The 26519-nt window shown below is 45.2% G+C and overlaps 1 protein-coding gene across 2 annotated transcripts in view; it reads right to left on the bottom strand.

The window, feature by feature from the left end:
- The window catches only part of LOC134356656 (interleukin-17 receptor C-like), a 107258-nt gene extending 84498 nt beyond the window's left edge, over window positions 1-22760 (bottom strand). The window contains exon 1 of one of the 2 annotated variants that reach the window (XM_063067639.1): window positions 22095-22760. In XM_063067639.1, coding sequence (XP_062923709.1) covers window positions 22095-22193 — 99 coding nt within the window. In that variant the 5' untranslated portion in view covers window positions 22194-22760. The remainder of the gene's footprint in view (window positions 1-22094) is intronic. The other variant, XM_063067640.1, reaches the window with a different exon arrangement.
- Window positions 22761-26519: the final 3759 nt, after the last annotated feature.

The raw sequence follows: 26519 nt of genomic DNA, 5'->3' as shown, positions 1-26519 counted from the left end.
GTACAGTATAACTGTAGAAAAATTAATGTTGCCTTAAACAGAGCAATGAGAAGGGTAATATATCCCCTGTCAACATGTGACCAACACTATCAGGAACCAGATTTCCACATCAAACAGTACAGAAACGGGCCTTTCAGCCCACGATCAGTGCTGACCAGAATGGCAAATTTACAGTGAACAAATTCCATTTGCCTACACATGATCCATTTCTCTGCATTACCTACATATTCTAAGTACCTCCAACTCTACTGTTATATGGGCTTCCACCACCACCCCTGGCAGTGTGTTCAAGGCACTGACCTCTCCGTGTAAAAATAAAACTTGTTCTGAACTTTCCAACTCTCATATTAAAGCTTAGCCCTCTAGTATTTGACATTTCTACCTGGGAGAAAGACTCTGACCATCTATCCTATGGATATCCTTCATACTTTTATATACTTCTATTAGGTCTCCTGTCAGTCTCTGACCTTCCAAAGAAAACAACCCACGTTTGTCCAACCTCTCCATACAGCTAGTGTTTCGATTCCAGGCAGCATCCTGGTGAACCTCCCTGCACCTTTTCCAAAGCCTCCTCATATTTCCTGTAATGGGACAATCAGAATTGCACACTGTACTTTAAGTGTGGCTTGTACACCACAATATGACTTCCTTACTCTTGAATTCAGTCCTTAACCAACAAAGGCAAGCATACTGTACACCTTCTTTACCACTCTGTCTATTTGTGTTGTCACCTTCAGGAAGCTATGGACTTGAACACCTCGATCTCTCTGTATCAATGCTCTTAAGGGTCCTGTCATTTCCATTTACCTTTGATCTCCCCAAGTGCACACTTCACACTTACTGGGATTAAACTCTCTTTGCTGTTTCTCCGCTGTATCTGAACCTCTAGCAACCTTTTTCACTGCACAACTCACCAATTTTGGAGACAGCTCAGAAGATGGAAGACAATCCTTGACCTCGCTCAGCGTTAGCAGCAAAACTCAAGTGGAAGTTTTGGAGTAACAACCCACTGCAACTCATCAAGAAACTCAGACAGGAGGCATGGGTGAGGTTACTGTAGTGTACAAACGGGAGCAATTTCATGTGGATGCTCTTTGACCACCAAAAACAATAGGGATGTAATGGTCTCCTCTTGAGTGCTTCATTGCAGGCTGGCAGCAACCCAAAAACCATGGCCAAACTAAGCTGCACACTACAAAACTGATGTAAATAACAGACATAGAATGAGGGTGTTGTCATGCCACACACGGCTGACCACCCCCTCATGGCAATACCACATTAGCGAGGTACAGAAGAGGGAAAGAAGGCTTCTGTGAGAAGTGACAAGCTGATATCTGCCTTCTCTTCGATTATTCTCCTTATGCCCGTATTTGTCAAATTTCCCCATTAATGTGGTCAGAATGTAGAACAGAGGGAATATCATTTGATTTTGAGAAATGCACCAACAGTTTCTCCACTGACTCAGCTGTCTCTTCGATATATCTTCACTGAAATTAGTTTCCACCGACAAGCTCACCCTTACCCCAATATGTGAGAGAGTCAAAGGAGAAAACCTTTCTCCCGAGAAATCTCCTGGCTGAGAGTGATCTTGCAAAGTGAGTTTAATTTTTAATTACAGGTGTGATTAACTCTTGAATTGTTTGAACACAACTCCAGGTATCATGGCAGCAATGTTCCTATTACACAACAGATCACTGTCTCGCCTGCTACCTTGTCAACAAATCACTTTTACTGATTCATGGAACATGGAACAGTACAGCACAGTACCGACCCTTTCCAGCACAATGTTGTGCCAATCTTTTAACCTGCTCCAAGATCAATCTAACCTATCACTCCCACATACCCTCCACTTGTATTCAACCATCTGCCCATCTAAGAGTCACTTAAATGTCCTAATGTTTCTGCCTCCTTCACCAGCCCCAGCAGTGCATTCCATGCCCAGCACTCTGTGTACAAAACATACCTCTGACATTTGCCCCTATAATCCAATCACCTTAACAGTATACCCTCTCGTGTTAGCTATTTCCACCCTGGGAAAAAGGCACTGGCTGTCCACTCCATCTATGCCTCTTAGCATCTTATACACCCCTATCAAGTCTGCTCTTGCCTCCCTTCATTCCAAAGGGAAAAGGCATAGCTTGTTCAGCCCTTCCTCTTTAACCCAGACAGCATCAGATTAGTGATTCTCCAGACCTCTTTGTCTTAAGTGCATTAAATGACATGACACATACCCACCTTCTCATGGATACATAGGGATGTGAAATGAAGGTTGACATTAGTAGCAAAACCTGCATCTTGCAAGGAAATAGAAACATAGAAACATAGAAAACCTACAGCACAATACAGGCCTTTCGGCCCACAAAGCTGTGCCGAACATGTCCTTACTTCAGAAATTACCTAGGAATTACCCATAGCCCTCTATGTTTCTAAGCTCCATGTACCTATCCAGGAGTCTCTTAAAAGACCCTATCATACCCGCCTCCACCACCATCGCCGGCAGTCCATTCCATGCACTCACCACTCTCTGCGTAAAAAACTTACCCCTGACATCTCCTCTGTATCTGCTTCCAAGCACCTTAAAACTGTACCCTCTTGTGTCAGCCACTTCAGCCCTGGGAAAAAGCCTCTGACTATCCACACGATCAATGCCTCTCATCATCTTATACACCTCTATCAGGTCACCTCTCATCCTCCGTCGCTCCAAGGAGAAAACGTCAAGTTCATTCAACTTATTCTCATGAGGCATGCTCCCCAATCCAGAAAACATCCTTGTAAATCTCCTCTGCACCCTTTCTATGGTTTCTACATCCTTCCTGTAGTGAGGCAACCAAAACTGAACACAGTATTCCAAGTGGGGTCTGACCAGGGTTCTATATGGCTGCAACATTACCTCTCAGCTCTTGAACTCAATCCCACAATTGATGAATGCCAATGTACCGTATGCCTTCTTAACCACAGAGTCAACCTGTGCAGCAGCTTTGAGTGTCCTATGGACTCGGACCCCAAGATTCCACTGATCCTCCACACTGACAAGATCTTACCATTAATACTATATTCTGTCATCACATTTGACCTACCAAAATGAACCACCTCACACTTTTCTGGGTTGAACTCCATCTGCCACTTCTCAGCCCAGTTTTGCATCGTATCAATGACTCGTTGTAAGCTTTGACAGCCCTCTACACTATCCACAACACCCCCAACATTTGTGTCATCAGTAAATTTACTAACCCATCCCTCCATTTGCTCATCCATGACATTTATAAAAATCACTAAGAGTAGGGGTCGCAGAACAGATCCCTGAGGCACACCACTGGTGACTGACCTCCATGCAGAATATGACCCGTCTACAACCACTCTTTGCATTCTGTGGACAAGCCAGCTCTGGATCCATAAAGCAATGTCCCCTTGGATCCCATGCCTCCTTACTTTCTCAATAAGCCTTGCATGGGGTACCTTATCAAAAGCCTTGCTGAAATCCACATACACTACGTCTACCGCTTTACCTTCATCATTGTGTTTAGTCACATCCTCAAAAAATTCAGTCAGGCTTGTAAGGCACAACCTGCCTTTGACAAAGCCATGCTGACTATTCCTAATCATATTATGCCTCTCCAAATGTTCATAAATCCTGTCTCTCAGGATCTTCTCCATCAACTTACCAACCACTGAAGTAAGACTCATTGGTCTATAATTTCCTGGGCTATCTCTACTCCCTTTCTTGAATAAGGGAACAACATCCACAACCCTCCAATCCTCTGGAACCTCTCCTGTCCCCATTGATGATGCAAAGATAATCGTCAGAGGCTCAGCAATATCCTCCCTCACCTCCCATAGTAGCCTGGGGTACATCTACATGCTCAAGCCTTTCAGTTCACTGTAAGTCATCCCTACAATCGCCAAGATCTTTTTCTGTAGTAAATATTGAAACAAAGTATTCATTAAGTACCTCTGCTATCTCCGCCGTTTCCATACACACTTTTCCACAGTCACACTTGATTGGTCCTATTCTCTCACGTCTTATCCTCTTGCTCTTCCCCTCCATGACTTCCTCCTTTTCTGCAGCCATGACACTATCTCTGATCAACAGTGCCACGCCCCCACCTCTTTTGCCTCCTTCCCTGTCCTTCTGAAACATCTGAAGCCTGGCATTTGAAGTAACCATTCCTGCTCTGACCCATCTAAGTCTCTGTAATGGCCACAACATCATAGCTCCAAGTACTGATCCAAAATGAATAAATTTCCTGCTAGGCTATATTTACGCCAGCTCTCAGATACTGCCTCCACTAATGACATACATTTTAACTGTCTGTCTTATTTTACGATGGCAGCACGTCAAAATCCTTTCACACAACTGCTTTTCTGATCTCAGGTTTTGGTGTGCATTGGGAACAGTGTAGCATCACATTGGAAGGAAATTAACATGTATATTGGGTAATGGACCACAGCAATCAGCAAAGATGCACCAGGGACCAGAAGGGGATGGGGGAAGGATAAGGTTGGAGAGAGAGGGATTGAAGTGCAAGGAAAATCAGAGGATTGTCAAAACTTGTTCTACCATTGATGATAATACTTCCTTTATGGTTGAACATGGGTGACAATAGTTCAGTATCAACAAACCTGGAAATTCCTTTGTATGGGGGGGGGGGTGCTCAGTATTAAATCTGCACCATATGCAGAATTCAACAGTGCCCAAGTACATTGATCAGCTTTTTCCATTTCCATTGTAGACTGCACCAGTGTTGAGCACAAGGAGGAATCTCTCACTTCTGTTTGATGGTGGGACAGATGAAAGTTGGAGAGATTAACGCATTAATCAAAACTTTGAGATTCAAGTCGAGCTGCACCCTTGGGTGGGAGGCAGGAATGTGAAATGTTGCCTCAAATCAGGGGTCTGGACCTGGATTGGGATCATAATCATGAAAGATGATTGGTGGTGTTGAAGAAGTTAGCACTTCTCCCACAGCCTAGAATAAGGATCAAATTCAGAAAATGGGGTTTTGGAGGTAGACCTGGTGAATGGGACTTTGTCGGTATGGGGAGTGAACATTTTTGAAGGTAAGTTATGCTAGAGTCTAAAGACAAAGTGTGAGCAGACGGACTTGTGGTACATTGATCTTTATATGCTTGGGAGTGTTCAAGGAGACAACTACCCAAGTAAAGCATTCAGGGGTGTACCCAGACCTTGTCGAGGAGCAATGTCCTTAGGCATGGTTATTCAGTAAGACAGGAATATCCCAGAACCCCTTTGAACATCGGGGGAACCGTGCACAGGGAATGACATCATTCCATGGGGCATCTGACATAAAGCTTGTATCACCTATGCAAGCACCATTTATGTCGACTTTCTGGAGGTGTTTTAACCCATAGAGTAGAGATGTAGTGTGGAGAGGAGGTTAGTAGGAGAGTCTAGGATCTAAGGACACAACCTTTGAATTGAAGGATGTCCCTTTAAGATTGAGATGAGGAGGAATTTCCTTGTCCGGGAGGGTGTTGAATCTGTGAAATGTTTTGCCATGGAGGGTTGTGGAAACCACATTATTAGGTATATTTAAGGTAAAGATTGATGGGTTCTTGATTGGTAAAGGGTTTAAGGGTTACACAGAGAAGGCAGGAAAATAAGGTTGAGAAGAAAAATGATCAGCCATGATTGAATGGTGGAATAGCCTAACTCTGCTTGCATTTCTTATCCTTATCCTCTTACCCCTAGGTATCTTTGCAATTGCAATCCACACCACAAACAGATGATAGTTGCATATTTTGCCAAGTAAGAATTCCAAAAAACTCCTCCCATCCTATGCCCCAGTTCCTACAAACACAAACTGTGAGGTAAATATATTTAAGAGCACCCTTTAAACCTCGTGTTAGATAACATACTGATATCCCTGCTTATGTGGGCAATGATAACACCTGGGATTGTGATAGCAATGCTCATTGCAACACTTCCAACTGAAAAAATAACAAATGAAGTTCATGAAAATACTCAGATCTTGTCTGTGCATTTCACCTCTCACTATCTCACAACATAACATTATTTAAATTATATTTACAATCTTTTCACTCTTCTTGTTAGGCCTACAAAAATACCTCTCAGTTCATGACACTTGCACAGTGTGAGAGTTCAACAATAACACTGTGGCAATGAAATCTCTAATTAATTTCTTTCGAGAAGCCCGTTGTTTTATCTTCCTCGGTGCGGATGTGTTGAAGTAGATAACAGCACTCTAGCAGGATGCTAGTCTGACGCAATGAATTTCAGCATTTCATTTAAAGCGATGAGGGAATATTACAAAACTTATTTAACTCCATTTGGCTGAATTGAACATGTTTTGGTGAGCTGTAATAATGCTCTACAGTGTATTTTGTATTCCTGTTAGTTAACTATTTCAAATAGGATTACAGGATATGCTGCTAATTAAAAGACTGACTCATCATATCTTGTATATACATGTTGGATTTCTTATAGATTCATTGAGTTATACAGTACAGAATAGGCCATTTGGCCCATCTACCTCATACTGAACAAGATGCCTCTCTAAACTACTCTCATTTGCCTGTGTGGCTCATATATCTCTCAACCTTATCTATGCAAATATATGCCCTAATGTTATTTAGCAGTGAAGATCGAAAGGTGAATTCAAGTCCAGGGTAGTGAGGAAAATCCCAATCAGTGGGAAATGGTTGATCAGAGAGGTGAAGGCAGGGTCACTGAATCAAGGTGAAGGTGGAAAAGAGAGGGAGAAAGGGCATGGGTGGACAGAGAAGAATAGGAAGGAAAGAATAAGAGGGCAAGCACACGGAGGGATGAAGAAGAGGGAATGGTAAAGAGGAAGAAAGGCAGAGAAATGGAGCAGAAGGAAAAGACGTGAGAAGGGTAATGGAAGGGAACAAGGACATTGTAATTGGGAAAATTCGAAGACAGGGAGAAGGGAACATCTCAAGGTAGGCCTCAACAAGCCTTGATCATTCTACTCAAATTGGTGTGCTATTTCATACACCAGGTTTTGTACTTCCAATAATGAGGAATGTTAGGGTTGGTCTTACCACAGGCTGGAATTGTACTGATACTTTGGGTAGCCTGGCTGAATCTAACAGAGAGAACTTTGAAATGTTACAAAGAAATAAAGAAACGTATTCACCTTATTGACAATCCTGTTTTAAAACTGAACTTCATAAAGTAAGGCACTTCTCAATTTCTCAGTCTTTTAACAAAAAAAATGGAAGATCGCAAGTACGAAAACATAACATCAGGTATTGCACAATAAGTTGCATTCACATATGGCATTCCCACAGAATCAAAAACCATGGGAAAAAGTTCCAAAATTTTCCTCAGAATCGGCAGTGTGCTATCTGCCTGGAGTGTCAATGAATCCTGTCCAACTATGTCTGGAGTGTCCATAAACCCTATCCAACTTTGTCTGGAGTGTCTATGACCCCTGTCCAACTTTGTCTGCAATGTCCATGAACCCTGTCCAACTTTGTCTGGAGTGTCTATGACCCCTGTCCAACTTTGTCTGCAATGTCCATGAACCCTGTCCAACTTTGTCTGCAATGTCTACGAACCCTGTCCAACTTTTGTCTGGAGTGTCCATGACCCCTGTCCAACTTTGTCTGCAGTGTCCATGAACCCTATCCAACTTTGTAGGCAGTGTCCATGAACCCTGTCCAACTTTGTCTGCAGTGTCCTTGAATCCTGTCCAACTTTGTCTGGAGTGTCTATGACCCCTGTCCAACTTTGTCTGGAGTGTCCATGACCCCTATCCAACTTTGTCTGCAGTGTCCATGAACCCTGTCCAACTTTGTCTGCAGTGTCTATGAATCCTGTCCAACTTTGTCTGCAGTGTCCTTGAATCCTGTCCAACTTTGTCTGGAGTGTCTATGACCCCTGTCCAACTTTGTCTGCAGTGTCCTTGAATCCTGTCCAACTTTGCCTGGAGTGTCTATGAACCCTGTCCAACTTTGTCTGGAGTGTCCATGAACCCTGTCCAACTTTGTCTGCAGTGTCTATGACCCCTGTCCAACTTTGTCTGCAATGTCCATGAACCCTATCCAACTTTGTCTGGAGTGTCTATGACCCCTGTCCAACTTTGTCTGCAGTGTCCATGAACCCTATCCAACTTTGTCTGCAGTGTCCATGAACCCTGTCCAACTTTGTCTGCAGTGTCTATGAATCCTGTCCAACTTTGTCTGCAGTGTCCTTGAATCCTGTCCAACTTTGTCTGGAGTATCCATGAACCCTATCCAACTTTGTCTGCAGTGTCCATGAACCCTGTCCAACTTTGTCTGCAGTGTCTATGAATCCTGTCCAACTTTGTCTGCAGTGTCCTTGAATCCTGTCCAACTTTGTCTGGAGTGTCTATGAACCCTGTCCAACTTTGTCTGGAGTGTCCATGACCCCTGTCCAACTTTGTCCGCAGTGTCTATGACCCCTGTCCAACTTTACCTGGATTATGGTATGAACCCTATCCAAGTTTACCTGGTCTGTGTTATGAAGCCTACTTCTACATAGAACAAGATTCCAGTATATTTCTGCAAAGTTACAACAGTGGGTCAGGGCCAAACTGGCAGTAGCTCATGGTTCATGTCACATTTTGGACATCATCAAACTACTACAGGAATATCTTAAATACTCAAACCTGGTTTATTTCATCTTTAAAAATCCATCAAAAGTTATGTTAAATTTTAATTCTACTTTCATTTTAATTCTACTTCCCATTCCGACATGTCAATGGCCTCCTCTATGATGATGCCACTGTTAGTTTGAAAGAGCATTTTCCGTCTGTTCAACCTCCAACACGATAGCATGAAGATCGATATCTCTACCTTCTGGTAATTTCTCCCCCGGCCCCTTCTCTGTCTATCTCTTACCATTTCTCTTCCCCTTCCTTTTTTTCTCTGGTCCACTCTCCTCTCCTATCAGATTCCTGCTTTTTTGGACCTTTACCTCTTCCACCTTTCACCTCCCAGCTTCTCACTTCATCCCCCCCCCACCCACCCAGCCACATTCCCCCTCACCTGTTTTCGCCTATCACAGCTAGCTTGTACTCTTTCCCCTCCCACCATCTTCTCATTCTGCCTTCTGTCCCTTTCCTTTCCGGTCCTGATGAAGGGTCTCAACCTGAAACGTTGACTACTTCCTGACCTGATGAGTTCCTCTAGCATTTTGTGTGTGTTGCTCTGGACTTAATCTGCAGTATTTCATCTTCAAAGTTAAATATATACTCAGTGGCTACTTTATTAGGTACTACTACACACCTGCTTGTTAATACAAATATCTAATCAGCCAATCATGTGGCAGCAACTCAATGCGTAAAAGCACCCAACATGGTCAAGAGGTTCAGTTGTTATTCAGGCCAAACATCAGAATGGGCAAGAAATGTAATCTAAGTGACCTTGACCTTGGAATGATTGTTAGTGCCAGGCAGAAGGTTTGAGAATCTCAGAAACTGCTGATCTCCTGGGATTTTCCTGCACAACAGTCTCTAGAGTTTACAGAGAATGGTGTGGAAAAACAAAAAAAGTCCGGTGAGCAGCAGTTCTGCAGGTGAAAATGCCTTGTTAAAGAGAGGGGTCAAAGAGAATGGCCAGACAGGATCAAGCTAGCAGGACGGTGACTTTAGCTCAAATAATCACGCGTTAAGCAGAAGAGAGTTTCTGACCGCACAACATGTCGAACCTTGAAGTGGATATGGGCTACAGCCGCAGAAGACCATGAACATAAACTCAGTGGCCACTTTATTAAGAACTTTCTGTACCTAATAAAGTGCCCACTGAGTGCATGTTCACAACTTTTCAATGGTATTCCTACTGCTATTAGCATATTGTTAGCTCACTGTCACTGGATTTTTGGATTGACTGTATCAAGCTTCTGGTCTGGAATTTTTTTTATTAATTTCTCTCCTAGAAATACCTTTAGCCCTAGTTATTTTCAACAGTGTAGTTGTGATGAAGTTCCCAAAGCAGAAGCATTATAAAGACATGCTGTCTGATGAAAATGACTCCCACACACGGTTTAAAGTGACGGAGGAAAACAGTAGATTCTGATTAATTGGTCCATTGGTTAATCAGGACAGCCATTTATTTGGGACAACTCTAAAAGATCAAAAAAAAAATCCAGAAACTATCCAGAATTCCCTTTGTTTATTTGGAACACTGTACCACTTAATTGGGACAGGAAACTGGTGCAGAACAATTTCTAACTAACGTCAGTCACACGTACTTGTGTGGACGTTCGACACAATACTGTGCTTGGAGTAAACAATTTTTAAATAGCATTATTTGCATGTGCCTGCGTTCAAAATGCAGTGACTGATAGTTGGCAAGAAATAAAAAGTAAGACAGTTCAGAGCTGTCTTGCTCACTGTGGTATCAAGCATTCAGGTTTGGAGATGCCAGAAATGCCCAGGAGTGACTATAGAACAACTTCACTCCTTCAGCAAGTTAGGAACTACAAAGAACTTGAATTATATTGAAAATTATCTTGAATATTACAATGAAAATGAAGATTTGGAGGATGAAATCATCAGCAGCATTGTATAAAGGCAGTCTCTCATCTGCATCAGGTGCCTGTGCTGAATTTGTTCTCTCATAGTCACACTGTACAATGGATGAATTCTTCTGCTTATAACTATTAGGAACTAGTTCACAATTTTATAGTACTGTAGTAGCATTGATAGTGTTCTAATTTGTTCTGTTTTTCATTTAAATACAATAATTATTAAAAATCTGAAATGCAAAGGGACTTGGGAGTCCTTATGCAGAACACCCTAAAGGTTAACTTGCAGGTCAAGTCGGTGGTGAGGAAGGCAAATGCCATGTTAGTATCCAGCTCAAGAGGTCTAGAATACAAGAGCAAGGATGTGATGCTGAGGCTTTATAAGGCACTGGTGAGGCCTCACCTTGAGTATTGTGAAGAGTTTTGGGCCCCTCATCTTAGAAAAGATGTATTGGCATTGGAGAGGGTCCAGAGGAGGTTCACAAAGATGATTCCAGGAATGATAGGATTATCATGCCAGGAACATTTGATGGCTCTGGATCTGTACTCACTGGAATTCAGAAGGAAGAGGAGGGAATCGCATTAAACCTTTTGAATGTTGAAAGGCCTAGACAGAGTAGATGTGGAAAGGATGTTTCCCATGGTAGGAGAGTTTAGGACAAGAGGGCACAGCCTCAGGATAGAGGGGGAGAAACAGAGATGTGGAGAAATTTCTTTAGCTAAAGGGTGGTGAATTTGTGTAATTTGTTGCCATATACAGTTGTGGAGGCCAAGTCATTGGGTGCATTTAAAGCAGAGATTGATAGGTTCTTGATTGGACATGGCATCAAAGGTTACAGGGAGAAGGCTGGGAACTGGGGTTGAGGAGGGAAAAAAAGGTTCAGCCATGATTGAACGGCAGAGCAGACTCAATGGGTCAGATGGCCTAATTCTGCTCCTATGTCTTACGGTCTTAAATAATTTGTTACTGAATTAAATGGCAGTTTGTCTTTTTATACCTTTTTAACTATTTCTATGAAACTTCAGCTAATTTGGGCAGCTGCTTAATTGGGCCAAAATGTATTGGTCTCAATATGTCCCAATTAACCAGAATCCACTGTATTGCAACACTTACTCAGTGACGTACAATTTCATTAGTTGAACAGGCTGTATGAAAGTGTACTACACACAACCCACATGGTGTTGTGCAACATGACCAAGTGAATCATGCTTTCATCAATCTCTCCTTCCATAGTCACTCATATAAGTATTGTAATTAAATATAAAGAGAATCAAACAGCAAGTTCCTGTAATGGTAACCATAACACCACTCCCTTGGGTTCACTTCAGTGGAGCAAATTTGCCATGCTCATCTAACCTACCCTGTGACATCTGACCCGACACTGTAGTTGGCTCTGAAATACCTCTTTGACTCCAGAGCAATTGGGAATGAACCGTAAAAAGCATAAAAAAATATGCCAAGTAACAAAACCCAGGGTTTGTAGACGAGGATATTTTCTCTGCTGGAATGTATCACAAACCACCAAGTGTTTCTCCTCTCTTTAAAAGGCAGACCTAATAAAAATTCTATTTGACTGAGACGCAAACTCATACAAAAATGAGACATTTTTTTTGTGCCTGTGGATTTTAGCCATTTTTGGTGTAACCAGTTCATCATCATTGATTTAATAGACATGAAACCAGTTGTCTTATTATTAGTAACCAGCTGAATTTTATTCCCTTCAGCTAAATTTCATCATTAGATCATAAGACATAGGAGCAAAATTAGGCCACTCAGCCAATCAAGTCTGTTCCACTATTTCTTCATGGCTGATCTATTTTCCCTCTCAACCCATTCTCCAGCCTCCTCCCTATAACCTTTCATACCCTCACTAATCAAGAACCTGTTAAGCTCTGTCTTAAATACACCCAATGATCTGGCCTCCACAGCTGCCTATGGCAATGAATACGACAGATTCACCATCCTCTGGCTAAAGAAGTTCCTCCTGATCTCCACTCTAATGGGCCAAAACTGTTCACAAAAATGCAACTGAGGGCTCACCAGTGCTTTATAAAACCTTCGTGTTACATTCTTGCTTTTATATTCTAGTTCTCTCGAAATGAATGCTAACACTGCATTTTCCCTCTTTACCACCAGTTCAACCTGCAAATTAACCTTTAGGGAATCCTGAACAAGTCCCTTTCAACCTTGGATTTTTCAGTTTTCTGCCTGTTTGTCTAAGCTTCTGTTGCTTCTACCAAAGTGCACGACCATACACCTACTGACACTGTATTCCATCTGCCACTTCTTTGCCCTTTCTCCTAATCTGCCTAAGTCTTTCTGCAGCCTCCCTGCTTCCTCAACACTACCTGCTCCACCACAAAGCCATCAATTCCATCATCCAAATCATTAACATACATGTAAAAAATAAGTGGTCCCAACACCAGCCTCTGTGGAACAGCACTAATCAATCACTGGCAGTCAACCAGAAAAGGTCCCCCTTATTCCTACGCTTTGCCTCCTGCCAAGCAGCCAATCTTCTTGTCCATGCCGGTACCTTTCCTGCACTACCATGACCCCTCAACTTTTTTAGCAGCCTCATGTACGGCACCTTGTCAAAGGCCTTCTGAAAATCCAAGTACACAACATCCACTGATTCACCTTTTCTATCCTGTTTGCTATTTCTTCAAAGAATTCCAACAGATTTGTCAGGCCTTAAGAAAACCTTGCTGTATTTGGCCTATTTTATTGTGTGCCTCAAAGTACCCTGAAACCTCATCCTTAACAATTGACTTATTCAAATATAACACCTTCACACCTATATTTGTCACCCTTTTTGATTTTGTCCCTGTTACACTGCAGTTCTTCCCACTGTTGCCCTATCATCTGCCTGACCTTCCTTGCAATCTCACTACACACTGTATCTAGTTGTATACCAACTGTCCCATCCACAGACCTATCACTCCAGTTCCCATCTTCAACCAAATTCATTTAAACCCTCTCCAATAGCTCTAGCAAACCTGCCCCCAAGGTCCTCCTTGGGTTCAGGTGTAACCCGTCCTATTTGTACAGGTCATGCCTTCCCTGGAAGAGATATTTCCTGTTGCATAATATCTGTGTAGGGATCAAAATTACCATCTTAAACAGAATCTGCTCCATCACATATTAAAGCTTGCATCAATGGATTGCAACATTCCTCGAAACTCCAGTTGAAACGCATTGACCTCAAAATTTAACATGATTCTTTTCAGCATTTTCACATGACTGCTTATTTCCCAGAAATAATGGCTATTTCTTTGTTGTTCCACAATATTCTGGAAGTTTGACCAGTAGGAGTTGCCTATGCTCATCTGATGTAATTTCTACACTACATGCATACAGATTGAAATCATTCACTTTCCAATGCTCCATTTGGGGAAATGAGCCGTTGTAATCCCAGAAGTACCAACTGCAGCCCACCTTCTGAACAACCTGCATTCCCTGTACAATGCTGGACTGGCATTCTGCTAAAGATAAGACCCATCACTTATCTTCTATCCAAAAGGTTCTCCCAACTTATCAGAACTCCTAACCTACCAATCTCATCATAAAGCCTTCACATTAACCTGGACCCCAATACCCAACTCTCCAGCCTCTGACAACCCCAAGATCACTGTTGTGAATATACAAAGGAGTTAACCACTTGGCCCCTCCAACCTACTGCACCATTGGTGCTGATCTGATTTTACCTCAGTTCTGCATTCCTTCCTAATCCAGTCCCTTTTGCTCCTTGTTGATAAAGAATCTCCACCTTCAAAATATTCAAAACCTCTGCTTCCACCACAATTAGAGGAAAGGAATTCCAAACATACAGATACATGACCATCTGACAGGGAAAAAGAGATTCTCTTATCCCTGTCTTAACTTGACAACTCTTTTTTGTAAACAGTGACCCAGAGGTCAAATCACTTCCTGTAGAAGCATCCCTTCAGTCTCCTTATACTCCCTGCACTCTCCAGAATCAGAATCAGGTTTAATATCACTGGCATATGCCATGAAACTTGTCGTTTGTGGTAACAGTACATTGCAATGTATAAGAATAACAAACTATAAGTGACAATAAGATACATATATATTATTGTCACTTATAGTTTAAGTATGTAATTTTATATTTACGAGGGGTGATTGATAAGTCCGTGGCCTAAGGTAGAAATTGTCAATTTTAGAAAACCTAGCACATTTATTTCTCAACATAGTCCCCTCCTACATGTACACACTTAGTCCAGCAGTCGTGGAGCATACGGATCTTGGACCTCCAGAAAGTGTCCACAGCAGGGGTGATTGATAAGTTCATGGCCTAAGGTAGGGAAGGAGATGAGATATACAGCTCTTGTTGCAAGCACGTGCACGTCAACTCTTTGAGTGATTATGCAGAAAGCTTGAAGTTAATAACTCATCTCGTTCTACCTTAGGCCACGAACTTATCAATCTGTGTGTGTGTGTGTGTGTGTGTATGTATATATATTACAAACGTAGTGTGATCAAAGAGCAAAAGAAGAAAAAAATATGAGGAAGTGTTCTTGAGTTCATTGTCTATTCAGAAACCTGATGGTAGAGGAGAAGAAGCTGAATATGAAATGTAGTGTGTATATTTTCAATCTCCTCCACCTCCACCTTGATGAGAAGGTAGAAGAGGGCAAGTGCTGGGTGATGCATGCTCCATTTCTGAAGTATCACCAGGATTCTGGGGAAGCCCATGATGGAGCTTCCCGAGCTTTGTATGATCCTGTCCAGCCCCTCCATTACAGACAGTGACACAAGCAGTTAGAATGCTCTTTGAGGTCCATCAGAAGAAATTTACGAGTCTTTGGTGGCATACCAAGTCTCCTCAAACTCCTAAACAAAATTGCTGTCATGCCTTCTTTATAATTGCATCAGTATGTCAGACCCAGGGTAGATCTTCAGAGATGTTGACACCCAGAGCTTAAAAACTGCTCACCCTTTCCATTCCTGATCCCTAGATGAGGACTGGCATGTGTTCCCCCAACATCTCCTTCCTGAAGTCCACAGTCAATTCCTTGGTCTTCCTGACTTTGAGTGCAAGGTTGTTGTTGTGTCACCACTCAACCAGCTGATCTGCCTTGCTCCTGTAAGCCTGCTCATCACCATCTGAAATTCTGCCAACATAGTTGTGACATCGGTAAATTTATAGTTTGAGCTGTGCCTTGCCACACAGTCATGGATGTAAAGAGAGTAGAGCAGTGGGCTAAGCATGCACCCCTGAGATGTGCCAGTGTTGATTGTCAGTGAGGAGAGGATGTTGTTTCCAATCCGCACAGACTGTGTTCTCCAGATGAGGAAGTCAAGCATCTGGTTGCAGAAAGAGGAACAGAGGCCCAGGTTTTGGAGCTTGTTGATTAAAACTGAGGGCATGATTGTGTTGAATGCTGAGCTGTGATTAATAAGCAGCAGCCTGATGTAGGTATTGCTATTGCCCAGGTGATCCAAGGCCGAATGGAGGGCCAGTGAGATTGCATCCATTGTGGCAGGTAAAGGTCCTTCCTTCGGCAGGAATTGCTTCTGGCCATGACCAACCCCTAAAAGCACTTCATCAGTCGATGTGAGTGCCAGTGGGCAATAGTCACTGAAGCAGCACGCCCTGTTCTTCATGGGCAATGATGGTTGCCCTTTTGAAGCAGGTGGGAACCTGCAAAGCAGTAAGAGATTGAAGTCAAACACTTCCACCAGTTGATTGGCACAGGTATTCAATACTCTACTGGGTACACCTTCTGGCCCTGATACCTTGCAAGGGTTTACCCTCTTGAAAGATGTTAGGATGTTGGCCTCCGAGAGAGGGGTCACAGCATCACCAATGCTGCAGTGACTTGCACAGGAGTAGTCTTATCCTCCCTTTCAATGCGTGCATAAAAAACGTTGCGCTCATCTGGGAGTGAAGCATCTCAGCCGTTCATGATGCCTTGTAGGAAGTACTGGCTTGCCAGAACCTTGCGGCCGATTCCACCTCTAACTTCAATCAGAATGGTTTATTCACTCTTAAAACAGCATTCCGTAGGTCATACCTGGACTTCTTATATAGTTCTGGGTCGTCAGTTTTGAATGCCTTCAAGGGTATACTAGACACACCCAAACCAAAAGCCTTGGATGAACCAAGAGATTCGTAGTCTGCTGAGGGCTAAAAGGCACACACTCATCCATGCAAGTCTTATCAAGTCAGTGACAACTACGGCACATTCTTTCAGATCTGAAGATAAATCCAGTCCACCACCTCAAAGCAGTCCTGTAGGACTCCTCCAGCTCCCTTGACCATAAGTCTTTTGTCTTCACTGCTAGTGCTTTACAATCTGCCTATAAACTGGGAGTAGAAGTACAGTCAATTAATCAAGGTGTGGGCATGGGATGGCAGGGTATGCGTACTTGATGGTGGTATAACAGTAGCCAAGTGTTGGGTCCTCTGGTTCCACAGATGATACATTGGTGGTAATTGTTCACAGACTTCTTCGAGCTGGTCTGGTTGGGAAGATAGGGAAGGCATCTGGGTGCACTGTTTCATGACTGCTGATCCTGCTGCTCAGTTTCCCCAGTGCCCAACTGTCTGGTTTTTGCAGAGAATGGTGAAGCCATCAGGCTACAGTGCAAACTGACCTACCTTAGTTGCTGAAGTTCCCTATTTCAATACTCCAATGGATGACCCTCTCAGCATCTGATAACACTCCTATTCCCTCCCAAGACTTGGCAGGGATCCCAGTGTAGGCTCCTTACCATATCCTGCTGTATGTGTAACACCGATTCAATGCTGCCTTAAGTTTGCAGTGTTAAAAATTTCAAAGTAAATTTTTATTATCAAAGTACATATACGTCACCATATACAACCCTGGATTCATTTTCCTGGGGGCGTGCTCAGCAAATCTATAGAACAGTAACTCTAACAAGGTTGTAACTGTTCTTGAACCCAGTGGTGCAAGTCCTGAGGCTCTTGTATCTTCTATGTGGTGGCAGTAGTGAGAAAGGAGCACAGCCTGGGCAGTGAGGATCTCTGATGTTGGATGCTGCTTTTCTCCAGCAACGTTTCACGTAGATGTACTCGATGTTTAGACAGCTTTACCCATGATGTACTGGGGAAAATCCAGTTCCTTTTGTTGGATTTTCCCTTCAAAGACCTTGGTGTTTCCATACCAGGCCATGCTGCAGCCAGTCAACGAATTCTCCACAACACATCAGTAAAAGATTCTCAAAGTTTTAAATGTCATGACAAATCTCCACAGAAATCCTAAGGAAGTAGGAGCATTACCATGCTTTTATGGGAATTGCACTCACATGTAGAGTCCAGGACAGGTCCTCTGAAGTAGTAACACCCAGGAATTTAAAGTTGCTGACCCTTTTCTCCTCTGATCTTCTGATGAGGACTAGCTCATGGACCTTTGAATGCTATATCCTGAAGTCTACAATCTGTTTCTTGGATTTATTGACATTGAGTGAGAGGTTGTTGTTATGACACCACGCAGACAAATTTTCAATCTCCCTCCTGGATGCTGATTTGTCACCACCTTTAATTTAGGCCACAGCAGTGGTGTCATCAGCAAACTTGAATATTGTGTTGGAGCTGTACTTAGCCACACAGTAAGAGGTGTAAAGTGAGTAGAGCAGGGGGCTAAGCACACAGCCTTATGGTGCACCTGTGCTGATTGAGATCATAGAGGAGATGTTGTTGCCGGTCCAAGTTGACAGGGGTCCACAAGTGAGGAAATCTAGGATCTAATTGCACAAGGAAGTATTGAGACCAAGGCCTTGGAGCTCATTGATCAGTTTTTGGGATGGTGGTAGTAACTGCTATTGACAAAGAACATCCTGAAGCAAGCATCTTCGCTGTCCAGATGACCCAGAGTTGAGTGAAGAGCCAATGAAATGGCATCTGCAGCAGACCTGTTGCTCAGGTAGGCAAACTGGAGCCGAACTAAGTGGCCTCTCAGGCAGGAGCAGATTAGGTTTCAACACCAGCCTCACAGAACACTTCATCACCGTAGATGTAAGTGCAACTGGGTGATAGTCTTTCAGGCAGATTGTCTTTAACCTAATAACATGCCTTATTGGATTTACCATTTAAGTCATTGCATCACCAAATAACATTCCAGTCTACCCTACATTGTAAATTGTGTACTGTCGCCATGACAATATAGATTGACACACCCTACAAGTATAAGATAGACATAATTCCTCAAAAATACCTCTAAGGCAATTATAATGAGGCATGTTCCAAGTGTGGACCAACTAAAATTACTTCCACTGAATGAAGAGCTAGGAAACAAGTGACCAGTGTGGCACTCCTTTCCATCAGAGGCAAGGGACTAGAGTAGATCTCCTTTCCATCAGAGGCAAGGGACTAGAGTAGATCTCCTTTCCATCAGAGGCAAGGGACTAGAGTAGATCTCCTTTCCATCAGAGGCAAGGGACTAGAGTAGATCTCCTTTCCATCAGAGGCAAGGGACTAGAGTAGATCTCCTTTCCATCAGAGGCAAGGGACTAGAGTAGATCTCCTTTCCATCAGAGGCAAGGGACCAGAGTAGATCTCCTTTCCATCAGAGGCAAGGGACCAGAGTAGATCTCCTTTCCATCAGAGGCAAGGGACCAGAGTAGATCTCCTTTCCATCAGAGGCAAGGGACCAGAGTAGATCTCCTTTCCATCAGAGGCAAGGGACCAGAGTAGATCTCCTTTCCATCAGAGGCAAGGGACCAGAGTAGATCTCCTTTCCATCAGAGGCAAGGGACTAGAGTAGATCTCCTTTCCATCAGAGGCAAGGGACCAGAGTAGATCTCCTTTCCATCAGAGGCAAGGGACCAGAGTAGATCTCCTTTCCATCAGAGGCAAGGGACTAGAGTAGATCTCCTTTCCATCAGAGGCAAGGGACTAGAGTAGATCTCCTTTCCATCAGAGGCAAGGGACTAGAGTAGATCTCCTTTCCATCAGAGGCAAGGGACTAGAGTAGATCTCCTTTCCATCAGAGGCAAGGGACCAGAGTAGATCTCCTTTCCATCAGAGGCAAGGGACCAGAGTAGATCTCCTTTCCATCAGAGGCAAGGGACCAGAGTAGATCTCCTTTCCATCAGAGGCAAGGGACTAGAGTAGATCTCCTTTCCATCAGAGGCAAGGGACTAGAGTAGATCTCCTTTCCATCAGAGGCAAGGGACTAGAGTAGATCTCCTTTCCATCAGAGGCAAGGGACTAGAGTAGATCTCCTTTCCATCAGAGGCAAGGGACTAGAGTAGATCTCCTTTCCATCAGAGGCAAGGGACCAGAGTAGATCTCCTTTCCATCAGAGGCAAGGGACCAGAGTAGATCTCCTTTCCATCAGAGGCAAGGGACTAGAGTAGATCTCCTTTCCATCAGAGGCAAGGGACTAGAGTAGATCTCCTTTCCATCAGAGGCAAGGGACTAGAGTAGATCTCCTTTCCAGAGGCAAGGGACCAGAGTAGATCTCCTTTCCATCAGAGGCAAGGGACCAGAGTAGATCTCCTTTCCATCAGAGGCAAGGGACTAGAGTAGATCTCCTTTCCAGAGGCAAGGGACCAGAGTAGATCTCCTTTCCATCAGAGGCAAGGGACTAGAGTAGATCTCCTTTCCAGAGGCAAGGGACCAGAGTAGATCTCCTTTCCATCAGAGGCAAGGGACCAGAGTAGATCTCCTGTCCGGAGGCAAGGGACCAGAGTAGATCTCCTTTCCATCAGAGGCAAGGGACTAGAGTAGATCTCCTTTCCAGAGGCAAGGGACCAGAGTAGATCTCCTTTCCAGAGGCAAGGGACCAGAGTAGATCTCCTTTCCATCAGAGGCAAGGGACTAGAGTAGATCTCCTTTCCAGAGGCAAGGGACCAGAGTAGATCTCCTTTCCATCAGAGGCAAGGGACCAGAGTAGATCTCCTTTCCATCAGAGGCAAGGGACCAGAGTAGATCTCCTTTCCAGAGGCAAGGGACCAGAGTAGATCTCCTTTCCATCAGAGGCAAGGGACCAGAGTAGATCTCCTGTCCGGAGGCAAGGGACCAGAGTAGATCTCCTTTCCAGAGTAGATCCCTTTGTCTTATCCTCGTTTCACCAGTTATGCTACTTTGAACCTTTTTTTTACATAAAATATCTATTAAAATTTCTTAAGATCAAAGTCTTACAAACATTATTTTTAAATGAGTTAATTTTTTCTTAAAGCAGCTTCCAGTAATGACCTCCAGGCCGTGCTCCCTTCTTACGGCTGCCTTTGGGAAGGAGGCACAGGAGTCTCAGGACCTAGAGCACCAGGTTCAGGAACAGTTGTTATCCTACAACCATCGGGCTCCTGAACCAACATGGATAACTTCACTTGTCTCAACCCTGCACAACCTATGAACTCACTTTCAGAGACTCTACACGTTTTGAATTTTTTATTTGTTCACTTATTATTTGTTTATTTTTTTTGTATCTGCACAGTTTGTCTTCTTTTGAACATTGGTTTTATGTTCCTCTTTGTTTATGAGTAGATTCTCACTAATTCTATTGTGAATGCTCACAAGAAAATGAATCTCAGGGTAGTATATGGTGACATATAGTGTATGTACTTTGATAATAAATTTAACTTGAACTTTATCCAACATAGTTTAGACTTTCCAGTATGTCTGCTTTATTCACAGATTCCTTGCATATTGGAGCCAGGCGAAGTGTGATTTGGGTGTTGCCTCGTTTCTTCAGCATTAAACAGTGATATTTGAGATGCCATTTGCACTTTCTGCTGCCTGGAATTTCCCCGCGGACCCTAAACGTCACATGTCACATTTACTGATATATTGATCACATCCATTGAACCAGCCCAGCCCTACAAAAGCATGGCTGTCACCAGCATAAAACAAATAACTTTGTGTACAATTCATGGCCCTGACATCAGTCCCTCCACTAATCTCTGGGTTCAAATACTCAGTATCAACTACAGCTCAGTTCCTCAGTGTCAGAGTATTATGACTCCAGAGACTTGTCCAACTTCATGGGTTACATTAAATGATGAAGGAATTACTTTTGATAAAATATTATTCAGAATGCATGTAATGCGCAGTACAGGTAAGCAGCTGTCTGCCCTCATGGTGAGATCTCGGCGGTGGAAGTGTTTTCATTTGTCTCATTCACAAGGAATTCCCTGCCCCAGTGACCCGCTCACTGAGAATATTCATATGCAGGTGAATGTTTTTATTTAAATATTAAGGGAATGAAGAAAGAAAGGCAGAATTAATATTTCAGGTCACCCACCCTTCATCAACACGCTGATGTTATTCCTTTCTCTGCCCATAAGTGCTGCCTGATCTGCTCAGTGTTTTGATTTCGGATTCCCAAATTCGGCTGCGTTTTATTTTGATTTTCAAGCAATTCTGTCGGCGCTGGAAACTGGCTTTGTGGTAGAATTCTCCGGACTGCCGGAGAGGGCTGCATGACTGGCTAATGTTTCTATTTCTAATGCGCTTCTGCTTTCCCCGCACACATTTCTTCGGTGGACGGAGATTGAGAGAGAAGGATAGAGAGAAAGTGGGGGGGGGGGGGGGCGTGATAAAAAAAAGTACAACATTCCGTACAAGAGTTTCAAGAAAGTAACTATAGTCCGTATTAAATTTCTCACCTCTTGAGGACAGGTGACCTCATACAGAGGTCCTTGGAACTTCTCCACACTGTGGACACCAGAGAGCCAGAGCACGTAGCAGAGGTAGAACCTCATCATTAACTAGGGGTTCTGTGAGAAGGGGTGCCGTTCGAACCGATCACTTTGCCCACGTCCCATTCCACTACGTGACTGTTTCCATAACACCCAGATCCGCAGGGGCGTGCCGCCCAGGCATGCTAACGGCCGCCAAGAAAGCCCACCATAAGTGTTTTTCTCCCTCTCCAGCAGTTTCTGTTTTTCCCTCCGCCTGTCTGCCGATCTTGGATCGAGACGACTGAGCCCGCAAGTCACCTCTCCAGCAGGTGCCGGCGCTTCCGCCTGGCGAGCAGCCGGTTCCGCTGGGTCCTACCGCCCAGGTTGACAAAGAGGTTCGCAGCTAATTCCAAATCAGCAGTCGAATGGAAAGATCCAGACTCCAGGTGTAATAATATTTCCCTTGTTTGTCTACAGCTCCCCGCAGAACCGTCTCCAAAAAGCCAAACGTTTAATAACGCCTTTCACGTTCGCTTTGGGTCCCGAAGTGCCTGCCAATGATGAGTTATTTTCAGAATGCTGTTACTCACTTGGGCTGAAACTTTCAATCAAAGCAAGCCTGTCCCTTCTTTGGAATTGTACTGTTACGCAATTCTGTGGTTAGGACCGGGAAGGCGTTGCTGACTGCGTGGGGAGTGAAGATCCGGAGTTAGTTGGCAGGGAGGGGAGGAAAGAGTATGTCAGTTGGGATAACTGGATTGGGACACCAGGCTAAATGTTCCCTGCCTGCCGTTCTGTTATCCGGGCATCATCAGTAAGGAGTTTGTATATCCCCCCCGTGGAACGCAGGACTTTCCTCCGGGTGCTCCGTTTTCCTCCCACATTCCAAAGACAAACGGTTTAGTAGATTAATTGATCATTGTAAATTTTCCGTGATTAAGCTAGATGGGTTGTTGGTGGCATAGCTCGAAGACTCAATTCCGTGTTGTATCTTCAAACAAATCGTGGCTGATTCATTATTCCTCTCAAATGCATTCTCCTGCCTTCTCTTTATTACCTTTGATGTCCTTACTAATTAAGAACCTATTAACCTCTGCTTTATTTATACCCACTGACTTGTCCTCCACAGCTGTCTGTGCCAATGAATTCCACAGAGTCATAGCATTGTTACAGGACTGGAGGAGGCCACTCACCCTTTAAGTTAGTGATGGGAACATGTATGGAAAAACAAAACAGCCTGCAGATGCTGGAAATGAAATGTGCACCTGGGCAGGGAAACGGAGCAAATCTAACATGTTTTGAAATGCAGGAAAAAGGGAGGGTTGTAAAGAACAAATGTGATGTCTATGCAAGGTGGTGATGAAAACAACAATGGGATTGTGAGATTCTTAATGTTACAGATGCTGGAAATCTGAAATAAAACAGAAAATTCTGAATATTGCACAGAATGTTGGAGGAACACATCTCATGTCATGGTCTGGTCCGTGAAGTCCGCATTCCGGTTCACAGTCTGGTCTGTGGACTCAGGACTCCGGGTCTTCCAGCTGTCCCTTGTTTGAGTTAATCATAGGCACCTGATTCCCATCTTTGGGCTTGCAATATAAGTAGCCTTGGGATTGAGTGTGGGCTGCTGGTTTGTCTTGTCTGTACCCTCCCCCCTCCCCCCTCCTCCCCCCTCCCCCCCTCCCCCCCCTCCTCCCCCCTCCCCCCCCCCCCCTCCCTCCCCCCCCTCCCCCCTCCCCCCCCCTCCCCCCCCCCCCTCCTCCCCCTCCTCCCCCCTCCTCCCCCCTCCTCCCTCCTCCTCCCTCCTCCTCCCTCCCTCCCTCCCTCCTCCTCCCTCCTCTCCCTCCCCCCTCCTCTCCTTCCCCCTCCCCTCCTCTCCTTCCCCCTCCCCTCCTCTCCTTCCCCCTCCCCTCCTCTCCTTCCCCCTCCCCTCCTCTCCTTCCCCTCCTCCTCTCCTTCCCCCTCCCCTCCTCTCCCTCCCCCTCCCCTCCTCTCCCTCCCCCTCCCCTCCTCTCCCTCCCCTCCCCTCCTCTCCCTCCCCTCCCCTCCTCTCCCTCCCCTCCCCTCCTCTCCCTCTCCCCCTCCCCTCCTCTCCTCTCCCTCCCCCTCCCCTCCTCTCCTCTCCCTCCCCCTCCCCTCCTCTCCTCTCCCTCCCCTCCTCTCCTCTCCCTCCCCCTCCCCTCCTCTCCTCTCCCTCCCCTCCTCTCCTCTCCCTCCCCTCCTCTCCTCTCCCTCCCCTCCTCTCCTCTCCCTCCCCTCCTCTCCTCTCCCTCCCCTCCTCTCCTCTCCCTCCCCCTCTCCTCCCCCTCCTCTCCTCCCCCTCCCCTCCTCCCCCCCTCCCCTCCTCCCCCCTTCCCCTCCTCCCCCCTTCCCTCCTCCCCCCTTCCCCTCCTCCCCCCTTCCCCTCCTCCCCCTTCCCCTCCTCCCCCCTTCCCTTCCCCTCCTCTCCTCCTCCCTCCCTCCCTCCCCCCCCCCCCTCCCTCCCTCCACCCCCTCCCCCCTCCCTCCCTCCCTCCCCCCCCCCCCTCCCTCCCCCCCTCCCTCCCTCCTCCCCCCTCCCTCCCTCCTCCCCCCCCCCCCCCCCCAAAGGAGCAACCTGCTGATGGAAGGCTAGTGAAACCATTTGTGATCTCCAGGCCTTTTTAGAGGACCACTGCTTCATGGAGCCTTGTCGCCACTTGTTGGAGTGGTCTTTGTGGTATGGATTTGGCTGTTTCCTGGGCCAGCTCAGTGGCTGCCAGCAACTCTGAGCTAGGTAGGGATCTGGCTGTTTCTATAGCCAGCTGAGGTTGCTGGCTGAACTGAGCTACCCTGGAGCAGAGATGGAAATGTCTGTTGTTCTTTGGTGTTTGTCTCTTCTTGTCCTTGCCTCTGTGGGGTAAGCCAGGCTGTTTTACTGTTGCCCTGCAAGGGGTTGGGGGGGGGGTTCCTGTCTTGTCTTGTCTTGTCTTGTCTTGTCTTGTCTTTACTTCTGCCTCTGTTGGGTAAGTCTGACTGTTCTGCTGTTACCTGATGGAGAGACCTGTCCCACCTTGGTGTGGAGATGAAGTTGAGTCCTGGCTTGTCTTAGGATAAGTCCTGGCTCTATGTTTATGTTCTCTCCTGTCTCATGTTAGTGTTGTGTTAAAGATGAGTCCCGGCTTATTGAAGGATAAGTCCTGGCTCTGTTGATGTTTGGTTCCCAGTCTGTCTCTGAGCTCCAAGACCCCAAGCTCCGAGGACCCTGCAGCCAAGCCCCAAGACCCCAAGCCCTGAGGACCCCAGCCTGCAGCCAAGCTCAGGACCCCAGACCCCAGCCACGTCCTATCCTGAAGCCATGCCATATCCTTGCCTGGTTCTGGGGTCTGAGCCCGAAGCAAGACCCAGGTTCTGGGTCCTTGTCCAGTCTCTGGCTTGGAGTCCAAGCCTTGTCTCCTAGTCCATGGTTCCTAGTCCTGGTCCTGCTTTCCCTAGCCCAAGTCTGTGTTCTTGTCCCTGTTCCTTACGCCCTGCCCTTGTATTCATTTGGTCCATTTCTGACACCTTGCTCCCCTTTCTTGATCTCTCCATCTCCATCTCTGGAGGCAAACTGTCAACTGACGTATTTTATGAAACTACCAACTCCCACAGCCATCTTGGCTTACCTCTTCCACCCTATGCTATTCCCTTTTCTCAGTTCCTTCGTCTGTCACATCTGTTCCCCGGATGAGGTTTACCATTCCAGGACATCAGAAATATCCTCCTCTTTCAAAGAATGGGGTTTCCCTTCCTTCACCATTGATACTGCCCTCAACTGCTTCTCCTCCATTTCCTAGACATCCGCACTCACCCCATCTTCCCACCACCTTAACAGTGATAGTTTCTCTTGTCCTTACCTACACCCCATAAGTCTCCAAATCCAACACACCATTCTCCACAACTTCCACCATCTCCCAAGAGACTCTACCACTAAACATATCTTTTCCTCCCCCTACTCTCTGCTTTCCACAGAACTGGCTCCCTCCATCATTCCCTTGTCCATTTGTCCCTCCCTGCTAGTCTCCATCCTGGCACTTACCCATGCAAGGGGCCAAAATGTACACCAGCTCATTCACCTCCTCCCTTCCCTCCCTTCAGGTGAGGCAACACTTCACCTGCGAATCTGCTGGGGTTGTCTATTGTGTCTGGCGCTCCCAGTGTGGCCTCCTCTATATTGGTGAAGCCCGCTGTTAATTGGTGGGCAGTTCCATTGAGCAACTCTGTTCCATCTGCCAAAAGCAGAACTTTACGGTGGCCCAACATTTTAATTCCGATTCTCATTCCAGTTCTGACATGCTGGTCCATGGCGCCTCCTTGTGCCATGATGAGGTCTCCCTCAGCTCCTAGAGGAGCAACACCTTGTAACCTTGTATTCCATCTGGGTAGCCTCCAACCTGATGGCATGCATAT

This window comes from Mobula hypostoma, chromosome 15 (assembly GCF_963921235.1).
Source record: "Mobula hypostoma chromosome 15, sMobHyp1.1, whole genome shotgun sequence".
Taxonomy (NCBI): Eukaryota; Metazoa; Chordata; class Chondrichthyes; order Myliobatiformes; family Myliobatidae; genus Mobula; species Mobula hypostoma.
The sequence above is the reverse complement of the archived record's forward strand: the minus strand, read 5'-3'. Positions and strand labels throughout refer to the sequence as shown.